This window comes from Haplochromis burtoni, unplaced genomic scaffold, assembly GCF_018398535.1.
Source record: "Haplochromis burtoni strain Fernald_Lab_line unplaced genomic scaffold, NCSU_Asbu1 Contig_46, whole genome shotgun sequence".
NCBI classification, from domain to species: domain Eukaryota; kingdom Metazoa; phylum Chordata; class Actinopteri; order Cichliformes; family Cichlidae; genus Haplochromis; species Haplochromis burtoni.
The window spans coordinates 1,620,735-1,640,851 of NW_024582407.1; the positions used below are offsets into that span (position 1 = coordinate 1,620,735).

General features: G+C 40.6%; 1 protein-coding gene across 1 annotated transcript in view; it reads left to right on the forward strand.

The window, feature by feature from the left end:
* The window catches only part of lrpprc (leucine-rich pentatricopeptide repeat containing), a 60,565-nt gene that overhangs the window by 3,876 nt on the left and 36,572 nt on the right, over positions 1-20,117 (forward strand). The window contains exons 6-22 of the mRNA XM_005930561.3: positions 500-586; positions 710-836; positions 2,248-2,392; positions 2,539-2,693; positions 3,045-3,150; positions 3,333-3,440; positions 9,972-10,090; positions 10,220-10,310; positions 11,974-12,043; positions 14,055-14,082; positions 14,456-14,513; positions 15,397-15,503; positions 16,726-16,803; positions 17,000-17,071; positions 17,300-17,413; positions 17,538-17,668; positions 17,999-18,084. Of these exons, the coding sequence (XP_005930623.2) occupies positions 500-586; positions 710-836; positions 2,248-2,392; positions 2,539-2,693; positions 3,045-3,150; positions 3,333-3,440; positions 9,972-10,090; positions 10,220-10,310; positions 11,974-12,043; positions 14,055-14,082; positions 14,456-14,513; positions 15,397-15,503; positions 16,726-16,803; positions 17,000-17,071; positions 17,300-17,413; positions 17,538-17,668; positions 17,999-18,084 (1,682 nt within the window). The remainder of the gene's footprint in view (positions 1-499; positions 587-709; positions 837-2,247; positions 2,393-2,538; positions 2,694-3,044; positions 3,151-3,332; positions 3,441-9,971; positions 10,091-10,219; positions 10,311-11,973; positions 12,044-14,054; positions 14,083-14,455; positions 14,514-15,396; positions 15,504-16,725; positions 16,804-16,999; positions 17,072-17,299; positions 17,414-17,537; positions 17,669-17,998; positions 18,085-20,117) is intronic.

Sequence of the window (20,117 nt, forward strand, 5' to 3'; positions counted from 1 at the left end):
TAAATCCCAGTAACGAGTAACGCGTTCCTGGTTTTGGCATAATAACTAGTTACCGTGCTCGTTACCACAATAATAACGTAGTTACTGTAATGCGTTACTTAATAACGCGTTAGTCCCAACACTGGTCATTTGTAGTCCCTGGTATGACCCTACAATAATAAAATCCATCCTCCCCAACAATCAGATTGCCCACTATGAGCAAGCACTTAGCGACAGTAGGAAGTTAAAAAGTACCTTTTAACGGGAAGAAACTTTGGCAGAGCCAGGCTGAGGGAGGGGCAGCCAAGGCTTTCCATGGGCAGCCCTCTTGTTATATCGTGATCAGGAGTGCTAATCATTATAAATTTTTCTGTGTGGTGGTTTTTGTTTATTTATTCTTTTAAATACTTGTCATTCAGCTCAGCAGCCTTTTCTGTGTCTGGGTATTTTGGTTTACTGTGCTTCTCATGGGTTTACTGTTAGATTTTAATGTTGATGTAATGCTTTTCGGCTTTCTCAGCACCATATTGGGTTTCATGAAGAATAAAGACTTGCCCATCACTGAAGCTGTGTTCAGTTCGTTGGTGACAGGTCATGCTCGTGCAGGGTAAGTGTCAGTACTTTTTTATTTATCTATTTTTTTTAACATACTGAATTTAATATCACATAACAAATGCTATAATTGAAGGAATTTGGATTTAAATAAGCTGTAATCTTTATTACTCCACAGTGACATCGAGAGTGCTAAGAACATCTTGTCTGTGATGCATGGAGCAGGAATTGAACCGGGTCCTGACACTTATGTGTCACTGTTGAACGCATACGCTGAGAAGGGCGATCTGGAAAACATGAAAAAGGTGTGTGCATTAATTGTGTGTAGTGCCACCTAAGGGTTGAAGGTGTAGGTGTATTTAAGGGTGCAGCTTTTGAACTGCTTGCCACTTTTTTTAGCTTATCTGGTGAAGGTATGCTGAGCTTGTGTGATGCGAGGTCTCCAACAGTCCATCCAAAACTCAAGAGTCAGTACAGTCCAAATTTAATTAAATTTTCAGATAAGGATCACTTAATGGGTGATCATGGTCTGTTGCTCCTCTTGCTTTATTTATGTACTTCACACATTACAGTAACCTTTGAATTGTGAGCTGGATGAGCTACTGTGTCACTGACATTGTAATTAAAAATATAACATATAATTGTATTTGCAAACCACATGTGATGATTTTTTTCTGTCTCACTGCATTTTTGCCCATGTTGTATATCGTGAGTAAGTTGAGGAAGGGATTTTACCAACAAAAAGTTCAAAAATCTTCTGTTTTGAGTCTTTTCTACGGTGGCCCTGAGAGGCCAAACGGACTGCAACTTAAGAAAACACCAGCAATAAGAAAAAGGCTGCAAAAGCACACAAAACACAACGGAAATAGGAAAAACGACAACATAAATAGGAAAAAACAAAACAGAAATAGGAGAAACAGATTTCCAAAAGCACAAGGAAAGTGTTTCTGGGGAGACAATAACCCGATGGACCATTTGCAGGAACCAAAATATGCTAAGAATTGCGCTGGGAGACACTTAAAAGAAGTGGAGGATCTATCGGTTTTGTGAGCAAAGAAAAGATGAGAGGTAAGTGTGTTAGCCCAACTATTAGCCTAAAAACCTGTCATCAGTATTGTATGAATCATGATAAAACACACCTAGCATGTTTTGGGTTCCTGCATCTGTTCCATCGGGTAATTTTCTCCCCAGAAACACTTGCCTTGTGTTTTTTCCTATTTCCGTTGTTTTGTGTCCTTTTGCAGCGTTTTTCGTATTGCTGGTGTTTTCTTAAGTTGCAGTCCGTTTGTCCTCTCAAGGCCACCGTACTTTTCAGGTATTAGCACGTGTCATCTTAGACCAAGCCTGATAAAGTTTGTTAAATGGATTGTTGATTTAAATTGTCCATTACATCTGAGCGGCTAGCACAGGGAATTAATCTGTTAAAAACAAACATGCCCCCCTAGGGGGCACAAACATATGAAAAATGGGTTTGGCTAATAATTATATTGCTAACTGTATAATAAATGTAATTTTGTCTAAAATAAATAATTCATCTGTCTAGTAATAATGCTGTTTAAAGTCAGACATGTCAGGTTGCCAAATAATTGATATATATAACTTTTGATTTTCAGACAAAATTTTATAAAAGTTATCAGAAGAATTTTAGATTTTCAAGGATGCTTACTCAGTTTTATACCCCTCCTCTCTCTTCCTTATTAATTTGCTTTCTTTCAGACTCTGGAGGCAGCAGAGAGTGCAGACTGCAGTCTGATGGACCGGGACATCATGCAGGTCATCTTCACGCTGGCCAAGTCCAAACACCAGCAGCACATCCCAGAGATGGTCGAGCGCTTGAGGCATGAGAGGGGTTACGTTCCAGGTACACATTAATGTGACATGTTTTACAGCACTCACTTTAGTTTTATGAAAGTAAAATCATAAAAAGAAATACAATTTAGTCAAAGTCTCGACTTAAAGAAATTGGGAGCTGTTATACAAATTGTGTGTGTGTTGTTGTTCTTGCAGATGCCATGAACTTGTGTCTGAGCCTGATAACTCAGGGACAGGAGGACACAGCTTTTCACATCTTGAAGACGTTTCCCACTCTGCAGTCTGATAACTCAAGTGACTCTGCCAACCTGGGCAACTTCTTCCTCCGACATTGCATCAACATGGATATGGTACTCAGGCCCTGGTTTCTTTAAGAGACAAAGACACAGGATCAGACCATATTTTAGAGGAGGGGTGTCAAACATATGGCTGATATAATAAAGACTTTCTCCCTGCCCATTCATACTACACCAAAGTACTTAAGTAATAGATATTCGATTAAATGACAGAAAAATTCCTAAAATTCACTTGACATCAAACTCGGCTGTTTATGGCTGCTAATGTAAAGTTGGTTTGATATCCCTGGTCAGTTCTCTTTAGCAGTTGACTGTTAGCTGGCATTGATTTTCAAACTGGATGCAGGGTTTGTAACGTTAATAACAATATAAATTACATTTTTGTTTCCTATATGTGGACTCCAGTCTCTGGAGAAGATCATCTGCTTCTGCAAAGAGCTCCAAGAGTCAAATATGCACACATCACCACTCAGCTTCACTCTGTCCTGCGCCCTGGAGGCCAAGAAAACTGGTACGGCACATGCTTTCACTTACATGCATCTGCTTACTCACAGATATATTTATTTGCTACTGATGCATGCACACTCGCCAATTTACTTGCATGTGGTCAATTGTAAGCAAAACATAAAAGTTTGCCAGTTATATCCAGTAATATATCAAGTTATTAATTAACTTTTTTACGTGTTTTTGCAGGTACTTCTTTAGAGCTGATGAAATTATTTAAGGAGGAGAAGTTGCCCGTAAGACCTCACTTCTTCTGGCCCCTTCTCACTCAGCACGTCAAAGACAAGAACATAGCTGGTACACACACACACACACACACACACACACACACACACACACACACACACACACACACACTTACTTTTACTACTACCTTTGTGATGATTAAGCCTGATTCAAACCATAACCTCAGGATCAAGTCGTACCCACTAAAACAGCCCTTTAAAGACTTTTTGGAAAGTCAAGACCAGCTAAAATGTTGCCCCTCCCTAAGATACTCATACAACTTTGATTTTGCAACATTGTCATATTGATGAGGTCCATTTGACTTTATTTTATATCCTGATTAATTGCTGTAGAAGCTAAACATGTCTTCATGTGTTAATGTTATGTTTTTTTATGAATTATTGCTCATGTGCTTGTAATCTGTGCCATCACTTGGAAGCCAATAACTTGACAGAAACCATTAGATCTTGTAGCTAAACAAGCCGCTTTACCTGATGCGAGCAATCTTGTGTGTATGAGAACCTAACAGGTGTTATACAGCCTTGTGACAGAAGGAAAAACTGACCTACCAGCTGTTTTTAATACACATAATAGGAAATAGGTTTTTGGTGAATGTCATATTAGCAGTTTTTGAACATGTTTTTCTTTTTTTTTTCTGTGGTGCAGAGGGGATTATGACTTCCTCTGTACCAGAAAGAGCTTTTAAAAGAGTTTCCCTTAAATATTAATGACTCACAGAGTGGTCCAACTGGGACAGGTTTCACTTGGCTGGGGCAGTCAAGGGCAAAGAGGTCTGATCCTTGCATGACAGAGTCGGAGCAGGCGAAGACGAGACAAACGCACACAGAAACACCTACTCACAAATCCACACGGGTCTCTCTAGAGAGTTCTTGGAATAGATAGCAAATTTTAGAAGATGTACACACTTTGCATTTGTTCCGGATCCTAAAGAAATGTTGACTTTCAGGAAGTGCAGAGGCAAATGAACATTGTATTTTTAGCTCATCTGGCTGAAGGACCGATGAGCTTATGCCATGGCGAAGCTTCTGTCCGCACATCACAAGAATTGCTACTTTTCCTTCAGCATTTCTCATAATTTAATCAAACTTGCACACATTGGTCACCTAATGGGTCTTTTGGCCTTTTTTACAGGAAATAACTGGTGAAATGAGCCAGAAAAGCTACTACGTCATTAACGTTTTGGTTTTTATTGGGTTTCCGGATCTCTAAACACTTTTAGATCTGTTGTGTAAGTCTTTGAAATAATCTTTGGTATGTGCTTCTAGCAGTGTCGCAAAAAGATACCATGCATATAAAAGCAAACACTACATCAACTGCGCAGAAGCAGTCTGAATGGTTGGACTTCTGCATCTCCCTCCTGCTCATACAGACCCACATAGATGGATGCACAGACCTCTCAGATGCATCGAGGGGTCAGAGGTCATTTTGCTTCAGTCGTTTCCTCCAATCATTTGTCTAAGTCAACTTGTTTTTCAGTCCAGATGTTTTTCCGATTCCCTGCAGTACTCCTTTTCCACTGAAGTGTTATGCCGATGCCTTGTGGGGGCATGGGGCTACATTTAGATTATGAGAGTAATCTTTGCTTTATTTCTTTCCAGGATAATAATCAAATGGGGACTTTTTTTTATCTCCTGAGCAAAAAAAGCAGTAGCAGTAACTGGTTGTATGAAATTAACACATAAATGGAGCCATTAGATCAATTAATGTAATTTATTTCTGCAAAGTATTCTGGACAATAATGAGCAGGGTAGGTAAAAAAGTATATTTCATAGCATATTATTTTGTACTCTTGGACAACAATGAGCTAATGCGTGATATTACACAGAAAATGTGACGGCTGCCAGAATATTTACAGGAGCAGCTTTTTTTAAAAAGCTGTTTCTTTCATGTCAGAACGAACTTGACAAATAATTTCATTTTTAACTTTTAAACTTTACTCACCTGGAGCTTTTGACAGGTACTATGTGTGATTTGTGTTAAATCTGAAATGTGGCACAGCCCCCCTTTTTTCCCCCTTCTTTCACCGGGCACGTTACTTTTACTGGACTCTTGTCTGACACTCGGTTGAAAACTTTTTTGGGTTTTAGCCTCTTAATATAGTTTAATGGCTCAGCAGATGCATTTTATGGGAATATTTCTGTCCCCAATTTCTGTCTCGTTTGAAGGAAAATAATTAGTTTCTTTCTCTTGTCTTTGTCAGCTATGGGCTTGTGGGGGAAATCGTCTCACTGACAGATAGCTGGCATCTGGCGACTTGTCAAAATTCATAACTCATTAGTGAATGTGCTCTGTCAAATGTGTTCAGCAGCCGCTCGGTTTTTAAGTGCTTTATTTATGCTGAACCCTGGGTCTCTCTTTGGGGTTTTTTAGAGCGATTAATAAATGATGTATTTTTCAACTGTCAGCCAATTGACAGCATTTGAACTGGCAGGGAGTAGAAACCGGTTACGCCGGTGTGGCGATGCTGCAGATTGGCTTCTCCGTGTGGTCGAGACAGATTCGCAGTTTGAACGGTGAGATGTCTCGGCGGCTAGCTTGACAGCATGAACAAGTGGACTAGACAGGAGTTTAAACATGCACAACCACACACACAGACACTTACTCCAGCTTAAATTCTCTGACCGCACAGTCTCGAAGCCACACAGACACATCGGACAGGATCCATTTAGGTATCACAGAAGGAGAAAGGAGGAAGAACGGAAGGAAGGAAAACAGAGAAACTTCACTCTCACTCACACACTCGCTTGTTTGTGATGGTGTTGGCCTCAACGCTCATGAATGATGCAACTTCTCTTTTCTTTCCCCCCTTTCTCTCTCCTGCTGTTGTTGGAAGTGTGTGTGTGTGTGTATTGAAAGTTGGAAGTGGAGAGGGCGGGCTTTCGAAGACCAGTGCAGGTGATGTGACTGATGCAGAGTGACTTGATTTCATGTAAATGTAAGGGCTCTGAGGGAATTCACTTTGGATTACGCGCCCCACTGTGCACGGCCTATGAAATATTAAGCGCCGTGTCACTTTTTGTCCACAGGTGTCACTAGCAGGCAGAGAGGCCGGAGCTGTGGAATTGAAGGCGGGCAGTGGCGGGGGATGGGGGAGAACATTCTGATTAGGTGTGGATTTGGCGGGTTTGGAAAAAGCATATGTTTGGCCATATATGCCACCTGCCTGCAGCTAGTCGATGCTTGTCAGTCCTCGCAACGCAAAGCACTCTTATCACATCTGACATGGAGGAGCAAGAAAAGGGAGCGGAGGGGAAACTGTAGAGGAAGGTGGTGTTTCTGGCCTTGTTTGTTTGAGAGTCGGGGTGATGAGGTAAAGGCTCCCTTCTCTGCTTTTGCCCCTTACCTGATTTTGTTTACATCCTCTGTGGGAAGCAGACTTTTCTGTCAGATAGTTGGCACATTCACAGCCTGACCCTGAACTTAATTCTGATTTAAAATGTGGCGTGAGAGCCAAGTATCATCTTGATTAAAAGAAAGAAAAGGAAGGGTGAAATTGCAGCTCTAGATGTCTCACAAAATAGACATTTTCTTATGTTTTTAAACATAACCTGCCTTTGCCTTGCAGCAACAATGTCTACCTTTAGAGAGTCATGGACACGGAGAGACAGATGGTGTTAGGGGGGGAGAGAGCAAAGGGGGAAGTGACAGGTACTCATGTCCAAGGACAAGAGGAGATGACAGCGACCAGTTCACTCCACTCCTCTCCTCCTCTCTCTTCTCCATCCTCACTTCTCGTCTGTGACAGTTAACCTGAAGACATGAATCTGATGATGATATCTTGTGACCACTGCCATGCTTAACTCACTACTTTGATACTTCTTGCCTGGATGGTATGTCAGTCTTAATGCTGACCAACCTAGAGAGGTCTCCCCTCTTCTCAGTTGTCCTCTGTGCCAAATCTGTCTTTAAATTGTTCAGACAGGGAGGAAAGAAGAAAGAGGCTTTCACATTATTATGTATTCTGGAGTGAAAAGACAAAAGAGAGAGTGGTATAAATGACACTACATATTATCAGGCCTTGTTTAGCGTTGTAGCTTAACTGTTTTACTAATTTATTCGTAGTTAACAGTTTTGACAGATGAGACAAAGGCACTGGTTCTGTATTTACTATATTGACGTTACTTAGATATAGTACTGTGCAAAAGTCACCCCTCTTTTCTTTACATTTTGCTAGGGATATAGTAAAACGTGCATGGAAGGCAAAAACAGTCTGTACAATTCTAAGAAGCTTGAAAGTCAATATTTTAATAGATAGTATTGGATTGTGGATCAAAATCTGATGATATCCATCAAATTTCGACAAGATCTCAAACACCAACGCCAAAATTCAGCCCCAAACCATCACAGAGCCTCCATCTTGGTTTATAGATGTACCTACTGATGATGATTTGAACCTCCCATTGCATTTGTCTTCCACTTCCACTCCCAGTTTCCTCAATTGTTTTTAAAGTACACACTGCACACCTTGTCTAGTTCTTTGCTAATAGCTCTTTGGGAATCACTTTATTGGTGCAAAAAAAAAAAAATTCCTAAAGATATGGTTTTAAAATCCGTTCTTTACCAAGTTATTGGTGATGTGTAGGCACAACACTAGTTCATCCCTTGAAAGAGCTGTCATTTTAAGGATGAGTGATTCTTAGTTCAGTTTAAAGTGGCTTTACAGTGAAAAGGAGTGAGAAAGCAGCCAATGTTTCAACGAAAACTTTTAAAAGATCTTCAGAGAGCTTGGAGAACTATTTCTTAAGACCACTTTAAAAATTCTAAGAAAGTCTGGCTCCCTGGAAGTAAAATATAAAGAAATTAAGACTTTTGCACAGTATTGCTTGCGTAACCCTCTTTTTTTTAAAAACAAAGAAAGAAAGAAATTTTTAATAACTAGTATTATTCATAGGCTTGCTTCTTAGTTAACTCAATTCAAGCCTTTAAATCAAACCGAAGAAGAAACAACCTGGAGTTCAGAGGAATTAAAGCTTTTGGTTAGAGTTGATTGTGGGGATGAAAGCACACAAACCTGCTCAACTGACCAAAGAAAAGTGCTGACGGTCATGAAAGCTCATGTGTGGAAGCTGAAAAACGTGAGAGAACCTGTCCATTTATATACTTCCAGCTATCCATTCACTTGTTTTCAGCTCCTTTTGCTCTCTGTGAAATTGATTATGGATTATTCAGGAGGACAGAAGGTGCTCCCTGTTTTCTTTCATAAAAAAAGAGTTGGATGAAAGCGATTAGGGGGTAAGAATGGAGGGATGGGCAGCAGAGTGGATGGATCCTCCATTGAGAAGATTGTCTGTTTACTTTAACTTGAAAGCAGGTAGATGGATAGTGAGAGGGGACGATGAATGAGTGAAATGGAGGGCGGAGAAGGGTGGATGGATGGAGTGGTTCAGGTAGCCCTACCTGGGATAATGCACCCCAGCGGCAGGTTTTAATGGCATATAAAAGCCCAGGACTCATCTTTTATTCAGCTGAAAAGAGGCTGCCAGGTGAACACATACGTCCCATTAGGATGCAGAAACACAGATATGTGTGTGTGTGTTTGTTTTAGTACCTGAGTGCAGCTTAAATACACACAGCATCTTAAGGTATGTCAACTCAAGGAAGCACTTTAGGATAGTTTTCAGAAGTCCGCTTGGGAGCCAGGTGTATAAGCCCTTGATGTGCTTATGCATAGCATGTATAGTACCATAGATGGATTATTTCTGTCCTTGCACCAAATTGTAACACTTAATAAGAGCAAACACGCACACACAGACGTGTATATGTGCTCATTTAGGCCCATTTCCTTTGTGGCCATGCTCCCAGAAATATGCAAAGTGCTCCAAAGCTGCTTGCATATGTGCACACACAAACATGAAGATGCTTGAAGGCATGTTAAACATGCGAATGGCTGTTCCATATGCATGTGACTGTTTTTGGCCTCTTTCCCTGGAGCAGGACCTCCAGTTTCTGCTGGAGAACAGGGTGAGGGTGCAAGAGTCCACTTCAGGGCAACTGCATGTTTATGCACACGCACTCACTCGTCTGAGGTAGATCGCGAAAGAGCCATTTGCACTTTGTTGCTGAAAAGAAGAGTGGATTTAATAGTTTTTCGTCAGACCTGTGCACAAATATGAGAAAAGGAAAGCATGTATAAAAGTTCTTAATTTCACCCTTTCAGTCACATTAACTTCAAGGCCTTTCATATTCTATAATGCATTTGTCATTAGAATCTGAATGATAGAAAAGCTGGTTTAAAAAAAATTAAGATTATCATTTATAACGGTGCAAATAACAACCTTGCTTTTAAATTTGTGTTTGAGACTTTTCTTCTGATTTTTAAACTGAATATATTCTGGTTTAGGGGTACATGTTTGACAGTAGCATCCTAGATTCTAGGAATGAGTGATTTTCAAATAATATTTAACTGAGTACCTTCAGAATTCAAAGGAACCTCTGATAGAAGCATTGATCTATTTTTGTCTTTATTCTGTTGTTTCATTAAAAAAAAACAACTCTTAGTTGCTTCTTTCACTACACAACATAAATGCATCCATCTGGGGGAAGAAAGGCAGATTTTTCTTACTTATTACTTGTGTGTTGTAGGTGTTGTAGAGGTGATGAAAGGCATGCAGGATCTCGATGTTTCCCCTGATGTCGAGACTTTATCCAACTACATCCTCCCTGTGTTCCCCAGCATTGATGCAGCTCGACAAGCCCTCAAGGTAATCCATAAATCTGTGTGAGGGTTCTTGTTTGTTGGTTTGTTTGGTTTTTTTCATGTGACCAGTTTTCATTTATGTTTATTCTGATTTAAAGTTGTCTGGGATTTTTTTTGTTGTTTTGGTCTTCAGGATGCAGGCATCTCTGTGGAGTCGGAGGGCTTTTTATGCTCAGAGATGCGCTTGGTGGCTGTGACCGACCTGGCCAAACTCTACACTCTGTGTAAGTACACACTCTCTTATTCAGTCTAAAGAATCTCTGCAGCATTTTTTGCACTTTGCCTGCAGGCTAATTGGCCCAGCATTAACACACACACACACACACACACACACACATTTGCCCACTTGCTTCTCGGTGCTCATCAGGCCTTTTAAGAGATTAGTTTGTGTGAATATGTAAGAAGCGAGAACGAGAGGCGCCTCAACTGGCAGAGGAATGGGATAGAGATGGCCGCTAAATAATGGATGACTCTTCCTGTTTTCCCTTTCTTCTGTTTTTAGTCTCTAGCATCCACCACTCATTTTCACAGGCAGCTGTTGGTTTCTTTCATTTGTACTCCCTAGTGAATTTATTTCCTTTTTTTGACCTCATGTGGAGAAAGTTTTACGGATTCTTTAACCCTCACATATCTTCCTAGAAATGGTGCTGGGTCTTATCTGCTGCCAGCGTTATGAATTGCCTTTTTGTGTGCAAAAAAATTGTCTTGGCAGAATAGTTAGATACTTTTCTGGGGTCAAAAAACAATTTTGACCCACCCCTGGAATGTGGAAGCAGAAACCAAGACCATGTCTGCATGCTTAAATGCATTGAGTTTAGGGCTGTTCGATATAACGATATATATCGGATGACGATATAAAAACGTCTATCGTTTCATTTTACGCTATCGTTTGTTTCGTGGTGTCGCAAAATAAACTGTTTACGGCAATATTTTTTCATCGTTTTGATGGTCACTGTAGTGGCTATATTAATTTCTTAAAGTTTTCTCTTTCTCTTATATTTCATATAACCACACTATGGCTTAACCACACTTTTTTATGCGTTGTGGTTAGCAACAACGACGGTAACACCATCGTGTGTCCACTTGTTTATGTTCCACATAAACCTTTCACAATAAAGATCAAGATCCTGTTGAGACTTTTCAAAATAAACTGAATCATGTGAAAGAGCAGATTATTTACGGATGAGAATTAAAAAAGAGCCGCCAGGTGCTAAAAAATAAACCTTAGACCAAAGAAAACGGCGGCCTTTACAAAATGTATAGTTTCATGCATCGGTTAAAACACTCGACTCCAGCTACATGACGCGCAGCTGGAAAACTTCACGCAAGACGAGCTGCCCGAGATTCACAAAATTTACAGAAAATGCTACATTTTTGTGATTTATATCGTTATCGGGACGACAGAATTCTTATATCGGGATATGAGATTTTGGTCATATCGCACAGCCCTAATTGAGTTACTGCCATGTGATTGGCATAGTGGTGTTTCTTCCAGTTAATAATGGCAGGTGAATGTAGAAGTCTTCACACAGGCAATGTGTCATCAGTGTTACACTTCGACACTGCCTTTTAGGCAGCGTTTGGGACTGTAGCTTCTGGCTTATTACTGGAATAGCATTACTTCTAATCACATTCCCTGTTTGCAGGGTTTTATGCAGACTGGTGAGGGTGGAATAACTATCACATTACAGCTTTAAACAAAGCTTTGAATTTAAGCTTTCTCCTGAACTTTGCTGAAAATGTGCTGAAAGCCTTGCATGTTAGATTATTGATTAGTTGAATTGCAAGGCCACCAATCCCAATCTTAAACTTCATTGCAGGATTCCAGAATGTGAATCGGTTTGTCGCTTTTTTTCCCTGTAATCATGATTTGTCTTCTCTTTCCAGTGTCGGATCCTTCCTTCCCCTCCCTGGACCTCGGTGTTTTCCGCAGCAGCCTCATTCTGGGCTTCAAAAAGTGAGTTATTAGCCTGCCGTCCCTTCATGTGTTCACATGTTCCCCATCACTTTATATTCCATATTTCTCCATATTTTGCCCCCAAACTCCTCACTGGTGTTTGAGGGAGGCCTGTAGCTATGTGGAGGTCACTGCAGCATATGCTATGAATATGACATGTGCAGCTGATCACACCATCTACAGTGTCTGTGCTTCAGCAGCTGCGGGGAAAAACACTACCACACACACATGCATGCAGACACATGCACACACACAAAAGATATACATGGATGCCTCATGCATATGGAGCTTGCCATCCCTTAGCTCTTGCCTCAAAGCACCGTGGGAGATATGTAAATTAGCAGATGCCCAACACTGTCGCTCATACCCAGACCCCCATACTGGTCTCTGGTTGTCTCACCCTACACAGACACACAAACGCAGACTGACCCACAGGCTTTCTTGAAGGGATGTTTATGAATATTTACAGTTTAGCACTACACACCCACACAAAAACACTCCAGCCCCTGAGTGAGGCTGGAGGTGTGTCAAGAGAAAAATGCTGACTTGTCTGCTGGGACCAAAGTTATTTCTTCCACTAAGCCAGGATACGCTCAGTTGAGCTTAAATTTGAGCTTTATAATTCAGCTGGTAGTTTCTTTGTTGTAGTGCATGCTAACTAACAAAAGGGAAAAAGTTATGCTGATTATTCTCAGGAATCCATCATTTAAAAAACAAGACAAAACAATGCCATAGTTTGAGCTTGGCAGCATAATTTTTACTTTAAGGACTAGAATTAGAGCAAAATGCCTTTTTTTTTTTTTTTTTTTTTTTTTTTTTTTTAAAAAGTTTTATTCAGCAAGCTTTATAATAAAATGTAGTAAAAATAATAAGACAAACTTTAAATCGATATGTTTCTACATATGTGTCGTTCCATTTTAACTCGCAGTATCCACGTTTGTTTTTATTTTATCTCCAGAGCTTTTTTTATTTGCTTTTCTCTCATTGCACACACACACACACACACACACACACACACACACACACACACACACACACACACACACACACACACACACACACACACTCTCTCACCGTTCTGATAGTTAGGTTGGCTGACAGGGTCATAATTGGGCTTGTCACTTGGGGACCGTGTGTGTCTGTGTGTGCATGTGTGTGTTTGCGAACGCCGTGTCATCGCTGTGTAAGACCTGCTCCTGTCAAAGACAAGGTCAGGGGATAATTTAATCATTAAAGACCTCTTCTTCCCTCCTCTCATCACCCACTTTCTCCTCCTTTCCGCCAACTTGCTGACAACGCCAGAAATGTCACACATTGTCATCATTTAGCCTGTGTGCATGTGTGTGACTTTGTGTTTCACTGTGTCTTTTGTGGTTTTTCCAGGCTTTTATACTGCCGTCTCTCCTCTCATGTACAGCGAGGTTGAGAATGTCAAATTACAAAATCTGTCGCTCTTTCTCGGTGTGTTGTGCCACACTGTCAATTCAGAAGCTACGGGAACATGACACTGTCTGTGTTACGATTACTTGATTTCAAATGTCATATCATGTGTGTTGTTAGAATAAAAGTTACGTCATTTATTGAGTAAGTCCTTAATGCAAAACGTCTTTGAGCGAAGATGTATCATTGTAGTTCCTGAAGAACTGGATTTTCCTCACTTTGGGGGGAAAATGTAGCAAAATGTACAGAATTTGTGTTTTTCTTTAAAGGTATGAAAATGTATTTTTGCTGCTTTAAATATTATATAGTGTTTTTACCTAATACTTTTTTTTTAGTGTGGCGTTAAAGGGAGGCTGTTAACTACTAGCTTAAAACAGTTATATATTAACACAAAGATATTAAGGGAAAGTAAGCTGGTGACGCATAAAGATGTCCTTTTATATTTAAAGTATAGCCTATGCTTGCTTATGACCAAACTGCACAGCAACTCTGTGAAGTTGGAGTCTTGTTGACCTGCCCGTGTTTCGTGCTGACTGGGTACTCATGTCTTGTCCTCTACTGCCCCCTGCAGGTCTGCTGATGTGGAGAGCATGGTGAAGGTAAGAGGTCAACATGCCCACACGGGCTGCAAAGAGTGATATAGAAGTACAACAGAGAGGTTTAGAAGGAGTTTATCAGCGGCTATGTTAGAACAAACAAGTGCAAATAAAAAGAAGCATTTTTTAAACTTGACACAAGTTTAATGAGACATGAGATGAATTTCTGTCTGCCTCTGATTGGCTTTTTCCTTGTAAGTTAAGATGAGTTGCATTTAGGAGGGTTGTAAAATAAGGGTTTGATATTTAATTAGATTTTCTGACAGAAAGTCAGTCACATTCAGTAAAATCTACATTGTTAAAACATATGTACATTCTTCCACTTGCTGCATATGACGTACTGTAATTTCTATGTGTGATCAATTTGTGTTTCCAGATTACTGAGGTCTTATACAAAGATGAACGCTTCTCTAAAGGAAACTCTTCCCCTGCTGGTAAGGAAACATTTATATGTCCCATTCCTACCAACAATTCATGATGCTGATATCTTGTATACAAGGACACGGCTGGAATGTGCTTGTGTGCATTTGTGCAGGTGAGAAGGAGAGAGTAGTGAGAGTATGGCTGTACGTGTAACTCATATTGGTATTCAGAGTCGGGACTGTATGCGCTGTCACTTTCTAACTATAATTCAGATGACAAAAAAATGCTTTGCATGTGTTTACGTTCAGTCTCAGTAGCAGTGGACTGCTGCCCGGCCCACTTCTCATCATTTTGTGTGTGTGTGTGAGTGTGAGTGTGTTGCTGTGTGGATGAAAGACCTGCCCTCTCCATCGGAGGAAAGGGAGCCTAGCTGCTGACACAGCGCAGAGTAGTTAAAGTGGGTATGTGTGACTGTTAGGCAGCGTTTTTGCGCTGTCAGTGTGTGTGCAGAGCGTTAATGTCGCTGTGTGTGTGTGTGTGTGTGTGTGTGTGTGTGTGTGTGTGTGTGTGTGTGTGTGTGTGTGTGTGTGTGTGTGTGTGTGTTGTGGGTGCCCAAATGCCAAACGTGTGTAACTGGTGTGTGCAGGTGGGAGCGATGGAGACCGTTATCCATGTCACATCCAGTTACACGACATCTGCAAGTGTGTGTGTGTGTGTGTGTACACGCTGCAGTAAGAGGAATCTGTCACTGCCAGCCGTCATACATTCACTCAAACTCCAGCCCAAAAGCAGCTTCTGTCAGCAGAAAAGAAACACAATCACACACTCTGCAGAGGTTACAGAAAAATAGTATAAATGCACAAATGGCCAGAGTGACTGACACGGTGGCAAATGAAATGTATTCCCAAGACAACGGCTCACTGTGCATGTGTATATGCGTGTGTGTTTGTGCAGAAGCTACAGCCTACTTCCTGTATAATCTGATCGACAGCATGTCAGAAGGGCAGGTGCGGGCGCAAGAAGACAAACTGCGGAAATTCTTCAGTCAGCTGCAGTCTAAGGTACACACACCGATTACGTTGATTGGGGGGAGAAATGCACACACCACACATTCATGTACTAACATCTCTATATCCAGTACATTCATAACCTTCCCACTTTAAAGGAGCTTGGACTGTCTGATCTGAGATGATGCGGTGTGTAATCGGACTCGGATTATTTACAGTATACACGCTCATCCTGTGCTCTATTTTTGAAGGTTCAGACATGTCGAAGAAGATTAAATCATGTTTTACATCAAGGATTTAGGGGGGAAAAGGAAGAAACAAAAACTCTCTTCACTGGCTTTGTTTGGAATTTTAAGTTAAAAAAAAATGTTAATCCTTAAGTGGACATTTTTTTTTTGATACCAGTGTTGGCAGTGCTGTTTCTCACCTTCATCTGCGGAAATCCTTTTCATATAAAGCGATACTTCATATGCTTTGGAGCAAATATGAATATATATCACAATATTTATTAATTTGTCATTTTCCTTTAAATTCTAATCAGCATAAACATTCACAAGATGAAAGTATCCTAATCAATTTCTCAAAGTCCAGACTAGTTTTTGTGAGAGTGTGTATATATCTTTGTTTGATTCTATTTTATTATTTGGGGTTTTGAGGTCTTTCATTTTTATCCAGAATTACATTATTTTATTCACCTTCAGGGTTTTTGACTATTGTATATTATATATTTTAGGATTTTTTTTTTCTATATGTTTCCAGCCATTATTTAGTTTTTTTAATGTTTTTTTTTTGTCTTGTATGTATTTAAAGTTGTCCTGTTGTATTATATTTTCATCTCATTATTGGCTCATCAGTCATCTGTGGAGGGCCTTAACCCACATAACATAAAACACACAAAAGCTCAAACTCTCATCTGCAAAGTGGAATCCAGTGAATAGTTGCATATTCATTTCTGAGTAATGAGTCAATAGCGTCAACTCTAATTTGCATGCAGGTCATCTCTCAGGTATTAATCACCAAAAAAAGGATGTCACTGAAAGAGTTTTGCCATTTTGTTGTTAATTAGTCGTTAATGTCCCTTTATTGAAATTGCATCATTTCCAGTAGCACCTGATTACAGCGTTATGCTCCGCAAACGATTTTGAGCATAAGCTCTTGATGGATTATTTTTAATTTAGTTGTGGCTGAGAGATTTTCAGCTGACTTTGTAACAGAAATCGACACGTTAAGCTCGAGTTTCTTGCTGATGTTTGTTTTCCTGCTGATTTCTACACAGAATATAATGATTTCAGTAAACCTCTATCGAGGGATAAGGAACCTTCTGGATTCCTGCCACGTTCCTGAGCTTGTCAAGGTATTGAGCCCGACCTTCAGTCTTTTATTTTTAAATATACCTACTGTTACTTTGGACATTTTATTATATCGTTTTCAGGTAAATTAGAGTCAGTTTTTCCACTATGTTTTCTGCACTGTTACTCTAAGTGCTCATTATACTGCAGTAGAAATTGGATGCCAAGTGTTGACGCTGTGTGTGCATGTGTGTGTGTCAGGATGTGATGGCTTTGGTAGACCCCAAAGAGAAAGTCTCCAATGGCCCTGTGTCAGCTACTCCTCGTGCCACTGTAAGTAGGACATTGTGAAGGACGCATACAAAATGTTCAAGTTTCACAATTATCCTCATAACTTTCTTTGATGTGCCATTTTGTAAAGACATCTTCCCCACACCCCAAGTAAGAGCGCAGCTCTCCTGTGGAGATGAATGTCCATGTGTCTATTTGTACAAGCTCCTGTACCCGTGAGGTTGGACAGTGGTCATGTACATGTGTTTAACACCTTTCTGTCTCCTTTAGGGAATTGAGGGCAAGGTGTTGGCACTTGAGAATAAATTGGCTGAACTAAAAGCAGAGAACAAACCATTAGGACTTGTTCTCAAACAGGCCATCCAGGCTCTGAGTGCTGAGGAGGTAAAATTTCTTTTGGTCTCATAAGGCTCTTTTTCTTTTGTTTTCTTTTTTGAAGTTAGCTGCTTTGTTTTTGTGTTTGGTTTTGGGTTATTTCTTTTTCCTGAGAGCGTTGTTGTCTGATCAGAACCTGCAGCGTGCCCTCGAGCTGAAGCAGCAGCACGAAGAGGAGATGACAGCCGGCGGCTACGCCATCCTCATCAACCTGTGCTGTCGCCAAAACAATGTGGAGGAAGCACTGAACCTGAAGAGAGAATTGTGAGTGGAGCATAATGTGCGCACACAAACAAATTTTCTACACGCGCGCACACACACAGACGCACACGGCTGCACTGTGGCCAGTAGCAGGCCATTAAAGTTTAACTTGAGTGGTATTAGGGGAGACATTAATGCAGGGTCCAGCCGCTTAGTTGACTGGCTAAAACACAGGAAACTCTCCCCTCTGCCTCCCCCGTTTCCTTCTCTTCACTCACCACCTGCTTCCAGCATCAGCCTGAACACTGAGAACGTACAATAGATGAGTTGCATTACTGTAAGTGGAATACATTAATCAAGTCTGTCTGTTGCTATCTCTGTCTCTGCTTTTAGGAGTCGTAAGGACTCATCAGTAGCACTGGATGCCAGCAAATACCTTGCGCTGGTCAAGGTCCTTTCTGTAAATGGCAGAATGGAGGGTAAGTTAACCTAGAACTACAAATAATGTATTTTTTTTCCTTCTTTGTGCTATTAGTTTGACAAATTCTTTGATTAATAAATTTCTTAAGTTGTTAAGTCCTTTTTTTTTTTTTTTGAGTGATTAATCCTTTTTTGTTTTGTTTATTTTAATTTTGCGTGATGAGGATATTCTTATAAAGTTGAGCTTGCTCCAGTAGCCTTCCCTCTTTAGATAAAAGTAATACATACAATTGACTGCTGCTTTTTCTTTGTCAGTATATCTGGCTTGAACTTAAAAACCGATGCGCTTTTTTGTACGTGTCACCAGCTCTGTCACAATCTGTCGTTTCCCCTCCCTCAAACCACATTAGCTGGCTATTTCCAGAATGCTACGGTGGGTTTCCTTCTGCCCATCGAAGACCCAATTACCATCAGTTTTGCCGCTCTGCTTTTTGCACCCAATGACAGGAAAAATGTTTCCCTTGTCTCTCCTCGCCGTTCCTCTCCTCCCCTTTTGCTATCTCTCTGTCTTCCTCGGCATCTCTCTATCTGACCCTCTCTCCTCTGCTCCGTCGCAAAGCGTGTCATTCTCTTATCCCCTCCAACACACACACATACACACACGCACATCCGTGTCAGTGAGAAACGAGAGAGGGGAAAATTACAGGACTGTGTGTATTTTTCCAGAATTATTGAAATCTGCCTTGATGCTAATGGCAGATCATGTCCACTAAAGTGCTTGAACATTTCTCACACACACATACACACAGCGACACGCAAATTTGCATGTGAATTCAAGCAAAAGGCATTTGGTGGCACGGCGGTTGGTGTTATCCATCTGTGTATGTGTGTTGGGGTGTGTATAGGCAGCGCTAACGCATTTGCCATTAGTCGGAGTGTGCATATGGAGGGGGACGCTTGTCAGCCACATTAGCACACATGGCTAACCTTGATTTTAGCCTGTCCCCACCCAGACGCTGGTCCGCCTGGCTCCCAGCACAGGACCAGATGAAGATCATGTCTCCTGGCATCCTTCTTTACTTCTCACTGTCTCTAATGGCTTTTTTTGTTTTTTGCTCATGGCTCTCTCATTTCACCTAACAGGCGAACTTTGTTTTTACAATACGTCATCCTTTTCACTTTATTCTTTTTACTTACCTTCCCCTGTTGCTCTTAGGTAATTCTTCATAATTGATTCCTCTTCTAATAGCTGATTGATCTTCCTATGCTGCTCGCTTCTCATATTAACTTTCACATGTCCATAAATCTTCCTGATCTTGCATCTCTTTGGCTTTTTTTTTCCTAGCATGTTGAGGTCCAAAAACAACATTGTAGGTTCATCTGTTGAGATTTAGGAAAAGATTCTCCTGTCAACATGAGCAGGTGGAAAACTGCTGAACATTAAAATGTTTATTATTGTTATTATGTTTTATTCAGTACTGTAATAGTCCACATTTAGTGTCTATTTCAAACAAATTATATAAAATCCAGTGTTTATTGGCTAATACAGACATATGCTGTTATAAACACTTTTGTTAACAAGATCTACTCCAGATATCTTACTTCCACCAAAATATATGTTTGTGGTATTTTCTTGAGAATATCAAAATGATGTGCTTTAACTCACTGGATCTAGATGCAGTTCTGGATTAATCAAAGTTGAGCCAATCTTCACCCAATGCCTCCATAACCTTTTAAGTAACAGATCCAGACGATCACAAAGAGTGCACCCAGCATAGCCTCTGTCCTCTGAGTATCCTCTCTCTCCATCTTTGCAAGCTCTGTCCTTTTTTAAATATACCTCTTCTATCACAACCATCTGTTTGACCTGCCCTTGCTCCGCTTCCTCCACCTGTCCATCCTCCCACTTTGGTAAACAGAACTTGTTCTGGCTTTTGGTGGTCCTGGATATGTCTTTGGAGCTATGTGTGTTTGGGAAAGAGACATCACTAGCAGTCATGTCATGGAACATTAGGTGAACCACTGGGCTGTGTGATGTTTGTTTACCTGGCCTGTCTGCCTCCCCATCTCTTCAAGTGTAAGTGTGTGTGTG